Here is a 12,500-nt window from a genome sequence, read left to right as displayed (position 1 = left end):
TCACACCACCTGTCACACATGAATCTACAAAACAAGCACCGGCAAAGCATACTCATAAATACACAAAAACATATTCGGAGGCACTAGGTACCAATCTGAAAAAGAAACAGTGCCCTCCAAAGCAGACAAGCAAGCAACCTGCACCCCCAAACACAAGCCAGAAAACACATAATTCACCTCAGCAGTGTGCCTCACAACAGCTCTTAAGGCAAAACACCATACCTAACACGCTAGTAATAGGAGACTCTATAGTAAGGCACACGGATGTTCCACTCACCAGGCTGAACAAGGAGAAGGTTACTGTCAGCTGCCTGTCGGGTGCTCGGATCCGCCACATAACACAGACACTTAGGTCACTCCAGAACAAGTACAAGTATGACGCTGTCATTGTACATGTTGGTGTGAATGATCTAAGACGTACCTCCCTGGACTACATGAAAAGAGACAATGAGGAACTCTCTGATCATGTAGCCCAAGCTGGTATGACCCTGACCTTGAGTAGCATACTACCTTCACCTAGAATGATACAATAATACAAAGACAAAATGATCAATTTCAACAATTGGCTAAGCTTCTGGTGTCATTCTAAGGGGATCCAGTGTCTGTCTGCCTGGGATGACATGATAGACAAGCCTCGCTGTTTTGCCAGAGATGGGTTGCACCTGTCACCCCTAGGTTTTCGAATACTGGCCAAGGCTCTTGCCGTCTCCAGAGTGCCTTTTTTAGGCAAGGCTCAAAGGACAAACCAACCACCGTAACCAGCACAGGTAACCAAAAACTAAGGGTAATGCTACTCAACGCCAGAAGTCTCAACCTCAAAATGCACACACTCGAGGCTCTCCTCAGCATGGAGAAAATCGATGTTTGTGCAGTGACGGAAATCTGGTTCAAGGCTCAAGAGAGCACCCCAACACTGCCAGGTTACAATTCATATCATACCTTCCAGCCTCAGTTACCGGATCACAGTACTAAGGGCAGAGGTGTATCCATATTCATCAAGGATACCCATATCTCCAGGTTAGTAGCGCAGCATGATGCCCCAGAGATCATCCATGCGCAACTATCAGCAGGCAAAACCACATTTCAAGTCATAGCCGGTTATAGATCGCCCACCATGTCCCAAGATGCTCACTCTGCATTCCTTGAAACATTGGAAGATATAATGGTCCTACCCAACACCATAATCTTGGGTGATTTCAACTACCCTGGTATAGACTGGGCGAACTACTAATGTTCCAACTCCTATGCTCAGCGATTCATAGAATTTATAAATTCAAATGCCCTTGAACAACTAGTATGTTCCCCCACTAGAGGGGACAACATATTGGATTTAATCATCACAAATATGGGCGCCCATTGTACCACACCCATTATCACCCTCTCCTTAGTCAGATTCGACCACAAACTGATAACTCTGGTCATCCTCACTCCTCCACCTCCCCCAATTAAAGAAACCATAGTCAAAAACCTTTCCAAAGCAAACTTCAAACTACTTGCATCCGAAGTGGAAAGCTTCACTATTCCCTTGCAGAAGGATAATGATATCCAGGATGCGGAATCCTACACCAAGGCACTCTATATGCATCTTCAGGATTGCATGGACCGTGCTATCCCAAATAAAACCAAGACTCCTTCCTCAAGCAAGAAGAAACCAGTCTTTTTTACATTTTTGCAGCAGGGCAAGCCCCCCTGCATCCCCCACACCTCTAATTAAATATACCAACTCCAAGATTGCGCTATGGTGAGGAAATCAGTAAATGTATCATTCCGCGCCGTATGGCGATCTCCATTCAAATGGTTCAAAGTTTAAAAACTTCAGTCTTATGGTTTCGACCGCAAGAAAGTCTACGTTTTGAAAGTTCAAAATTTAGAACTAGACCCATAAGTACACATACTTGTGTATATACATATTATGTATTTATACATATTTATATATAGATAAACACACTCACACACACACACACACACACACACACACACACACACACACACACACACACACACACACACACACACACACACACACACACACACAAAACAGTTCACTGAAATGCAAAAGCAATGAACAGAAGCAGACAAATGTAAGGTAGGCTCTGCAGGGTTAGTGTTAATACACGTTAGTAAGATAGTCCTCCTGTAACACCTAACTAATGTGCACTAACCCTAACCTTGTACCTTACTTTACAAAAACCACTTCTATAACCCTTACACTAAACAAGTAACAAATAGACACCACAAGCATCCACACACACATGCAGAACATTAAATCGACCCCCTTATCTAACCTTAACTCTAACCCATAAACACTTGCACAAACCACCGAGAAAACCACAAGCACAACACAAACTATCTCTAGCCTAGCCCTTACTCTAACTGCACTCACATTAATGCTGAAAGCACTGGAAATCTAACACTTCTGGCATTACAATCACAAACAAAATACTTCAACTTCATGTTTTCTACATCACATATATTCAACCAAGCATCCACATGCCTAAACCTGCATTCAACCTAATTCCCACTCACTGCACTCTCTCAACAAAATGACACTAACAGAATAACAGTAATCCATATATCTATATAAATCTGTGTCAGTCTGTATACGAGTATATTAAAATTGTGGATACAAACAGGCACCTTTTATCTAAAAACACAAAATTATCTCCTTTTGTTACACCATTACTTTATAAAATCAAAAAAAAAAACGATTAAAAAAGGAGGGAAAAAGACTGCCAACTTGTAGACATAATTTGTCTATATACCAGTACTGTTACAGGAAGACTGTTTAGTACCTTAATGTGTAGGTTATGGACAGGAAGGGTGTTTAGTACCTTTATGTGTAGGTTAAGGACAGGAAGGGTGTTTAGTACCTTAATGTGTAGGTTAGGGACAGGAAGAGTGTTTAGTATCTTAATGTGTAGGTTAGGGACAGGAAGGGTGTTTAGTACCTTAATGTGTAGGTTAGGGACAGGAAGGGTGTTTAGTACCTTGATGTGTACGTTAAGGACAGGAAGATTTTTATTTAGTTTAATGTGTACAGTAGGGTAGGGGTAGATCAGCGCACATGAAGAGTGTAATCTAGGGGGCTCATATGGACTAAACCAACCCCCTTCCCAATCCCCAGCCATACACATTAAAGCACTAAAACATACATTCCCTAACAATACCTCTGAACAAGACAAACAGACACTTGCACAATTACATTTCAAACACACTTATCCCCTTCCCTAGCCCTTACTATAACCTTAACCTGCCTGAACTTTCACTAAAACACTCAGCTCAATGCTGAAACTTTTAGCACTACTACCCAATCTCATTTACCTTACATACGACATGCAATATTCGACAATCAGAACATTTCACCAACTTTGACACCACAAAAAAAGATGACAATTAAAAGGTTTGACCAAATGATCTATTATCCATCTAGCTAGCATGCTGTATATAGGCAGATATAAATATAGACACACAAGCCCATAGGTATATCTACAAACACACAAATGTAATTATAACTGGAAATCTCAACTCACAGTTATCAACAGGCAGATCACTGAAAAAGATGTCAACCACTCACACTTTTGAAAATCTCCAATCATGGTGCACAATTCAGCAAAATATTTCAGTCTCAGTCAGCTTGAATGAATGAATCAGCTTTGATTCGTCAAGGGCAGGACATGCTTACTCACCCTGTGGACTTTTCTGAAAAGGTCACCAAAGCAATGGATGAAGGCAAACGGTACACACTGCATAACTTGACAAGACCAAAGCTTCTGACACAATTCTCTGCTCAGGCATACTAGAAAAGCTAAATAAACTGGGAATAAACCCTTCTGTCACCCACTGAACTGCCACATGGCTCACAGACAGGACACAGGAAATCAAAATGGGGGAAGTTACCTCCACAAAGAGACTAGTCACCAGTGGAGTCCCCAGGTTTCTGTGCTGGGTCCTCCTCTGTTTGGCACCTACTTTTCTGAAATAAAAGCCAAAACCAAAGGGCTCTGGCTAACTAAGTTTGCAGATGACTGCAAGCTAGAAGCAATCACGAACTCCCCAAATAACCTAGCTATCCTACAGGAAGGTTTGCTCCAAACAAATAACTGGTGCCAAAATCATGGACTGGAACTAAATTCCAAATAAATGCATTATTATATCTTTGGGAAGTCATTTATCCAGGGAACTACCACATTGAAAATATGCCCCTGAGAGATGACCCATTTGTTTGGGATTTGGGAACTTATGTGGACAGTGACCTAACTTCTGACCAACATGTGACCACTGTTGTAAGAAAGTCATTCTATACTGCACAGCTTATAAACAAAGGGACTGTGTCTAGATCTAAGGTTGTCACTGTCCCCCTTTACTCATCCCTCATTAAGCCAATCATTGAAAATAATGTTCCCTTTGGCATGTATCTGTCCAGACACAAACAACAACTGGAAAGCCTACAGAGATGCCCCTTATTAAAAGAATACAAAGCTGAAGTAAAATATCCTACATGGACTGACTCAAAGTCCCATTACTATACTTGGTATCCTACAGATTGCCAGGAGGTGACCTGCATCTGGCATACAAGGAATCCTCCAACTGGCGTACAAGGCATCCTCCAACCCAATACTGATGGATTTACTGTACATCAGCAAGTCAGATGGCATCAGAAATACTTAGTATAGAGATCTAAACCTCTTCTGCAACATCAACAGAATGGTATGGAGGGGTAGGTATATCTCCCAGGGGATACTGCTTAACTGGAACAGACTTCCCATCCACATAAAACAAAGTTCATCCCTGTCCACATTCAAGCACAACTTGGATCCATGGATAGGAAACAGAAAATGTACCCCAGGACTGCCCCCTGTACTATTAATGAACAGAGGCAACTCCCAAATTCTTTATCCCATGCATGGGTACTGTCAAATTATCAATGGTATGACAACAGTTTATTCTCATTAGGGATGATATATAATTATCGACTATGGCATGGGTAAGGCCAGTCTCTAACAAATGGGATAAGTTATTTTAAGCATAAAAAGGGAAATTGGTTAGGCTTAAAATGGCCTGCAAGGGCAAACAGCCTTGTACTTATCTATGAAGCTATGAATCTAAGGTGGTGCCTCTACGGACCCTGGTAATTACCGCCCCATAAGGTTAACAAGTCTAGTCTGCAAAGCTATGGAGAGGATCATAATGGAGCTCATAAACAAAGATATAGGGGACTTGCAGACATTGGACCCGACCCAGTTTGAAGATCATGCCTTTTGAACTTGGTGACTTCTTGAAACAGTCACCAAGGCCATTGATGAGGAAAGGCAGTCCATACAGCCTACCTTGACCTTGCTAAATGTAAACCCATATGTCACAAGATGGGTTGCAAACTGGCTTAAGGACAGAACCCACAGGGTTAGAGTTGCTGGCGCTATGTCAGACCGGTCACAAGTGGTGTCCCACAGGACTCGGTCCTTAGCCCCTATTGTTCGGCATCTACTTCTCAGAAGTACAGGCCATCATGGGAGGACTTTGGCTGACAAAGTTTGCAGGCGACTGCAAACTGCATCGGACGGATATCCTTCAGAAGGGACTCCGGTGCCAGAGCCATGGCCTGAAGTTAAAATGTATAGTCATACCCTTTGGGAAAAACAAGGTAACCCCAAGCTACCATATAGGTGGCAATCCACTAAGCACAGAAGCTACCATATAGGTGGCAATCCACTAAGCACAGAAGAGGTTATCAGGGACCTGGGGACCCAGGTTGACAGTGGCCTTTCTTTTGACACTCAACGTTGCTAGTGGGGTTAAAGACCTTCTACATTGCCCACCTGATCATGAAGGGATTCACATCCAGATCTAGTGAGGTCATTGTTCCCCTGTACTCTTCACTTATCAGACCAATGATCGAGTACAATGCCCCATTCAGGATGTATCTCGCCCGACATCTGGAGACCCCAAAGTTTCTCACCAAAGGATAAAGGGACTCCAAAATCTGTCATATGCTGCCAGATTGAAGAAACTCCAGCTCTATTCAGTTAATGGACATGCTCCACCTCAAAAAAAAATCCACCAAAACCACTAGAGCAAGTGACTTAAACCTTAGCACGGATATAAAAGGGCGTGATGGAGGGATAGATTTATCACTCAGAGACTCCTATGCTGTGGAATAGAGTCCCGGTCCATAAATCTTGACCTGTGGATGGGAGATCGTAGGTTTACCCTGGGAATCATCTCTGTGTCACTGCTGGACAGAGGCACAACAAACTAATGGGTACAGTATTTTTTCATATAGGCTTATAAATGCCTTGGGGCAGATAGCCTAGTATAAACCTATGAACCTATGAACCTATGAAAGGAATGATAATAAGAATCCTTTTGCAATAAATAAATGCAAACTACAACCTCAAACCACATTGCAATCACACACAAACACACTAGAATCAGTGCCTACAATCCAACAAAGAACTTCTACACACAACTGTAAATACACCTAAACAAACAAAACACTCCGTGATTTACATGTCGGTTTCACACCCTCACTCCCAGGTGGGAGCTCAGCCCAAATATCCCTTTATTTACATATATTTATAACTCAGTGGTCACACAACCACAAACAAAGGCATATATCGAAAACTATGCTACTTTTAACTACAAGCGTCAACTAGTGTATAAGTCGATGAATAGTGATTCGTCACAGTAAAATGTCTGTTCAATATAATGAACTGCTACTATGCATTCTAGTATACGCTCTTACATATGTGCATATGTGTACATACACATATATGATACACACACACACACACAACACACACACACACACACATATACACATACCTGTATATACACAAAGGTATGCCCACACACAATGATTTCAACTACTATTACTAATGCACTATTAAAAAAAATATATATACAACTGAAATTGGAAACAGGTAAAGAGCCGCAGTCCTTGAAAATGGTCAGAAAAGTAAACTTTTGTCTTAATCCTATTATAGTTTAATAAAGAAAAAAGCTATCCGAAATAAGGTTTAAAATGTAGCCTGGCTACATGGTGCAGGGGATGGGCTACCAACTGTTACCCAGGCAACCAGAGTTTGACTAACATCCAGGACAATGGAGGAGCCAGGCAGGGAGGGGGGAGAGTGAAAGGGTGTCACCCATTTGTCTCTCCCAAGAATAGAAAAGAGTTACACATACTTAAAGGACACAATGGGGGGGGTGCAAATTTCCTGTTGGAGACAGAACTCACTGCTTGCACATCCAGGGGGTGGGGCAAGGATGGCTGGCAGAAACACCCATTGTAGAAATGAAGGGACATCCTCTGCTGCCATCATACTGCACTCCCCACCACCACCACGCCTAGTAGGGGGACATATGATAAGGACAGGGAAACGAAAGAAGAAAACTTTGAAACACCATAGTGAATGTCTGAATAATAGACCCTCGTGAGTGACTCTTACCCTAATGATGTGGAAGGAATGGGTCATTTGACTGTGGAGGGGGCTGATAATCAACAGACAGAAGGGGCAAAGAATGAAACAAACTATTTAAAATGTAAGGGCAATTTTTTGGGGAAAAGTGATGGACTTTAACAGCTCTTTATTTTTCATGCACTGACACCCATCCATTATCATTCCTCGGTGTGAGAAAATGTTCAGCATGAGATAGTGCAGTCTGTGGCCTGCACACTGGAAAGACAAATGACACCACAGATCGAGTGCAAAAATTTAAGCAGAGGCACTAGGAGAAATATCCACAGCATGTACAGCAGTTAAAAAATCAAGTATCTCAGACTTGAAACATACTGTGCAATGTGACAAGGAAGTGGAAAAGGTCAAAAACATGCTGGGCTGTAATTCCAAAGATGTGGATTATACAGATGCAAACCATATTTTCACAGTACACATGGCTCTAAAGAAAGTCTTATTTGGAACACGGCTTCCCATTCTGGATCTCAGAGTAGGAAAAGGCCATCAACCTGGACAAAGGTCTGCAATGAAATAGAAAGCTGTACTGTCAACACAAAGAAAGGGTCAGGACCCCATGAACATAGGCACTAAAGAAGAAAAAAGGGCCCTGTCTTATGGATGTTCTGTATCAGCAGGAGTAGGCTGGAGGTCCAGAACCGAAGATTATCTCGGATCTCACTGGAAGGATGGTAGTCAAAGGGCAAGATTCAAGGCAGGAAACAATACTTCACCAGAAAACTGCTAAGCCTCTGGACTGCACTACTAAAGGAAATGGTGCATTGAAGACTCTGGACTGCACTTCTAAAGGAAATGGTACAATGAAGGCTCTGGACTGCACTACTAAAAGAAATGGTGCAATGGAGGCTCTGGACTGCACTATTAAAAGAAATGGTGCATTGAAGACTCTGGACTGCACTATTAAAAGAAATGGTGCATTGAAGGCTCTGGACTGCACTATTAAAAGAAATGGTGCATTGAAGATGTACACAAAATTGTTTAAAAGGTACCTGGGTAGGAGTGAGCAAACTATAAAGAAAATAAAGGCAGCTGCAGACAGCTACCAGCAACATTTAGATACTTGATGGACCACATTTCCTATGTTAATATCTATTCTATTAGTTTTTCATGAACTATAATACCTTCCGTGTAGTCTTCTGCGAAGTAGCTGTGTTCATGTAGAAGTTCCTCCATCCTGCTGAGCGTTATGCTTGGAAGGTGCCCAGGATACTTCAGCTGCAGCAATCGCTGAAGGTATCCAGCAACTTGACTGCCTCCAAGATTAATTCTCTTGCAGTTATTAGCATCCAGCCTGCCAGAACAAAGAACATACATAGAAGGGCACTTCAGAAACACACAAAACAGTGGGAAGCAGGAACAGTATTGTTCAGCTACAGTTGTTTGTAGAATTCCCCAGATAAAAGACATGCTGCAGATTGTAACTTATCAATATTTCATGTTTTTCTAAATTTTCTAAAATGCTCACTAAGAAAGTCTTTATAATTAACCAGCTTTCTGAACTTAAACTGAATAAGACAGCTACTACACAGACAGCTGTTTTTCTTTACACCCAAAAGTTTAATGAGCTGTCTTTTTTTTTTAGATAAACCTCATATCTTTCTAAAAGAGTGTCTAAGTCACCACCCTTCTCATCAGCCTAGAGTCTCACAACAATGTTAAACTCATGTTTCTTAAAATATAGGCAAACTCCGCTGTGCTTAAACAGGGCACTTTGACTATCTTTAGTTTTAATTGCTCTAGTATGTGTATAAATTCTTATTTGAAATAAGTCACAATCTGCTGCAAGGATTTCCTTTTCTGAAATCCCTGATACAGCATAAACAAGAATATAATACCACACTGCAATAGAATCATGCAGAATAATCAGATACTCGTAGAATCTTGTCAGATATAGGATCACTTGTATATGGGCTGATAGTTAAAAACTTACACTGCTTAGCTATCCCACAACTAAAGTACCTTTAACTCTGCAGTTCTTTTAAAATTCTAGCCTTGATAATTTAAAAAAGGGAAGGTAGGGCCAACTATACTGAGTGTATATGTATATATATATATATATATATATATATATATATATATATATATATATATATATATATATATATATATATATATATTTTTATTTATTTATTTATTTTTGCTTTCAAGATGTTAAACCACTGACTGCAGGGTGACTAAGTAAAATCCATTATAGTCTGAAACTTAAACCCAGAATCAGTACAACTGGTTTTATCAGGCAAAATGCCAACTTCACAAAAGAGGGGCACATCTTCCCTGTCTTTCAGAGATCAATTTAAAACCCTGAATTAACACAGAAAGAATTTCCTTTTCTAGGAATATACAAACAGAAAATAAGTCAGCATTCTTCTCATAAAAGGCTGCCTTCTCAGATGCAAAATGGGAGTATGTGACAAACCTAATCATATGCAAAGTAGGTATATTACTGACTTGTAGAAAACTGCCCATTCTTATTGTTAGAAGCTACAGCCAGCATTTTCAGAAGCAGTTACTTCAAAAAATGCTAAATATTAAAAATCATATTAATCATATTTCAATAATTTAAGAAAACCTGAGAAAGCATTTAGAAACTAATTAATTTTCTGCCCTGCTACATACGAAAGAAGTCAACAATAAAGTGATCACAAAACATAAATGTTGTAAACAAAGCCAAAATTATATAATATAGTTTCCCACAAGGCCGTAACTAGCAAAAGTGGGTGGGATAATAGTACCCACAGCCATACCACTCATCTGTTGGGACAGCCTTCTGGCAAACATAACAAATGTATGACTTAAAATAACACCTAAGAAAGCACAGAGTGTATCAACTTCAAGATTTCAAGAAATGCAAAAGTGTCTGGGGTATGCTCTGACCACTTCAACTCCTGCATTCTGCGGTACTGCAGTATGCAGGGAGGCCAACCATAAGCTAACTAAAATAGCACTTTCATCATTATTAATACATTTGAGCTTATCAATAATGTTTGTGTTATCCTGTAGCAAATGTGAAATGTACAGAACTATGTATTTCAGGGTTCGGTTTTAGATATCCCAACTGCTCAGACAAGTTTAAAAGGTGTATTTTTTACTCAGTAACTATCTGATACTTGGGTAGGCGGACTGGTCGGTTGACCCTTTTCAGTCACAGCCCAAGCTGCACGATCAGAAAATACAGTAGTTTTACAGCAGAACTCAATATACAGTTTATTAAGATTTACATTTATAAGGAGTGCATGGTTTATCATACAAGGACATAGACAGTTTATCAAAGGAGAAAAAACAAATTAGTAATTGAGCAGTAAGCATATGAAGACAAAGTACAGTTGTGTAAAATCTTACCATAGCAGTAGATGTTCTATTCACTATTGCAGCATTCATAACAGAAGTGATCTCCTGCCAAGGATAGCTCAACTTCTGGCCAGTATACCAAAGCCCTTAGTATTTGCAGCACCATATGTCAGACGTATGCTCACAGCACAAGACGGAGGGCATAAAGGCACACACAGATGCACACACTTCAGAACTGAAAAGCCCCAGTAGGCACAAAATGTCCCTAGGGACAAGGAGGAACATGTGCTTCCAGAAGGAGAAAATAATCTCCAGCCAAGACGGCAAGCAGAACTGGATAAAGCACAGAGCCAAGAGGGAAAGAGTGAATACAGCAACAGTGAAGAAAGGACATCTACGGTCATGGTAAGATTTTACACATCTGTACCATGTCCTTCCACATCTCTGTTGCAGTATTCATAACTGATGGGAGAGTACAAAAGCTCAAGAGAGAACCTGGAAAGAGGATGGCACTGAAGATTCGTCTAGTAACCCATGCAGGACGGGCCTGGAAAAAACAGCTCTATCCTGTAAAAAATATCCAACTTGTAGTACTTAGTAAAGATATGGACAGAAGACCACGTAGCAACCTCAGGGATGGAAATGGTATCCAGCACCTTGGAAAAAAAACACCACAGGAAGCAACAGCTCTGGTAGAGTCAGACTTTACTGATGAGGAATGACACTTACCATGAAACCAATAACAAATAGAAATGGCCTTACAAATCCAGGAAGAGATGGTTTGCTAAGAAACAGCCAAACCCAAAGACCTGGGATGAAATGAAACAAAAAACTGCTCAGATATGCAAATATCCTTAGTTTTATCTAAATAATATCTGAGCGATCCATGCAAATACAAGCTGTGAAGAACCTTCTCACTGGCAGATGTGGAGAAGGAACAAAGGAAGGCAAATGGATAGCCTGATTAACAGACAACTCACTGACCACCTTGTGCATAAATGAAGGATTAGTACCAAGAGTCACCCTGTCTCCATGAAAAATTAAAAAGCTCAGACACTCTCTTCGCTGAAGTGAGGTCTAGAACCGTCTTCAAAGTATGGTGTTGTAAGGAAACTGAAGCAACAAGCTCAGAAAGAGCCCAAGTCAAGTTTTCAAGAACAAAACTGAAGTCACAGAAAAGTGGAACTAGCTTCCTGGGAGGCCTGATACTAAGGATGGTTTTAAGAAAGTGCTTCACCTCAAATCTAGAATCTAGATGAGGTGCTATGGGCAGACAAGCAAAAATTGCTGACAGGCGAGCTTTAAGTGAAGAATATGCCAAACCAGCATGGAGCAGATCACCCAAACAAGACAGAACCATAGGAACATGCACAGCTAAGAGATTCTGGTTTTCAGAGAGGCACCAGAGAGATAATCTCTTCCATTTGGACAAATATGATTAAAAAGTATTAGGTTTCCTGGCCTCCTGCAGGGCCCAAGACAAATCATCAGAAAAGAGGTGCCTAAAAGGGATCAAAATCCTATCATCCACAGCATCAATTAAAGAGTGGACAAGTAAGCACCCCTTGTCTTGTGTGAGAAGGTCCACCCTGTGAGGCAACTTGTTGTGATAGCATCCTGCTAGGTGAGAAAGAAGAGGGAACCAATACTCTCCGGGCTAAAAGGGAGTCACTAACAAGATTTTGGGAAGAGTCCTGCCTGATCTTATTCAAGACTCTCGGAAGCAGGGGAAGGGGA

At 40.9% G+C, this 12,500-nt stretch overlaps 1 protein-coding gene across 1 annotated transcript in view; it reads right to left on the bottom strand.

Annotated features, from left to right (window-relative positions):
• ACTR5 (actin related protein 5) overlaps positions 1–12,500 on the bottom strand; it is a 285,428-nt gene that overhangs the window by 262,013 nt on the left and 10,915 nt on the right. The window contains exon 3 of the mRNA XM_044090379.1: positions 8,597–8,766. Within this exon, the coding sequence (XP_043946314.1) occupies positions 8,597–8,766 (170 nt within the window). The remainder of the gene's footprint in view (positions 1–8,596; positions 8,767–12,500) is intronic.

This window comes from Protopterus annectens, chromosome 12.part0 (assembly GCF_019279795.1).
Source record: "Protopterus annectens isolate FY-2018-M chromosome 12.part0, PAN1.0, whole genome shotgun sequence".
In the NCBI taxonomy this organism is placed as follows: domain Eukaryota; kingdom Metazoa; phylum Chordata; order Ceratodontiformes; family Protopteridae; genus Protopterus; species Protopterus annectens.
Note: the sequence above shows the minus strand (reverse complement) of the source record. Positions and strands in the feature narration are given on the sequence as shown.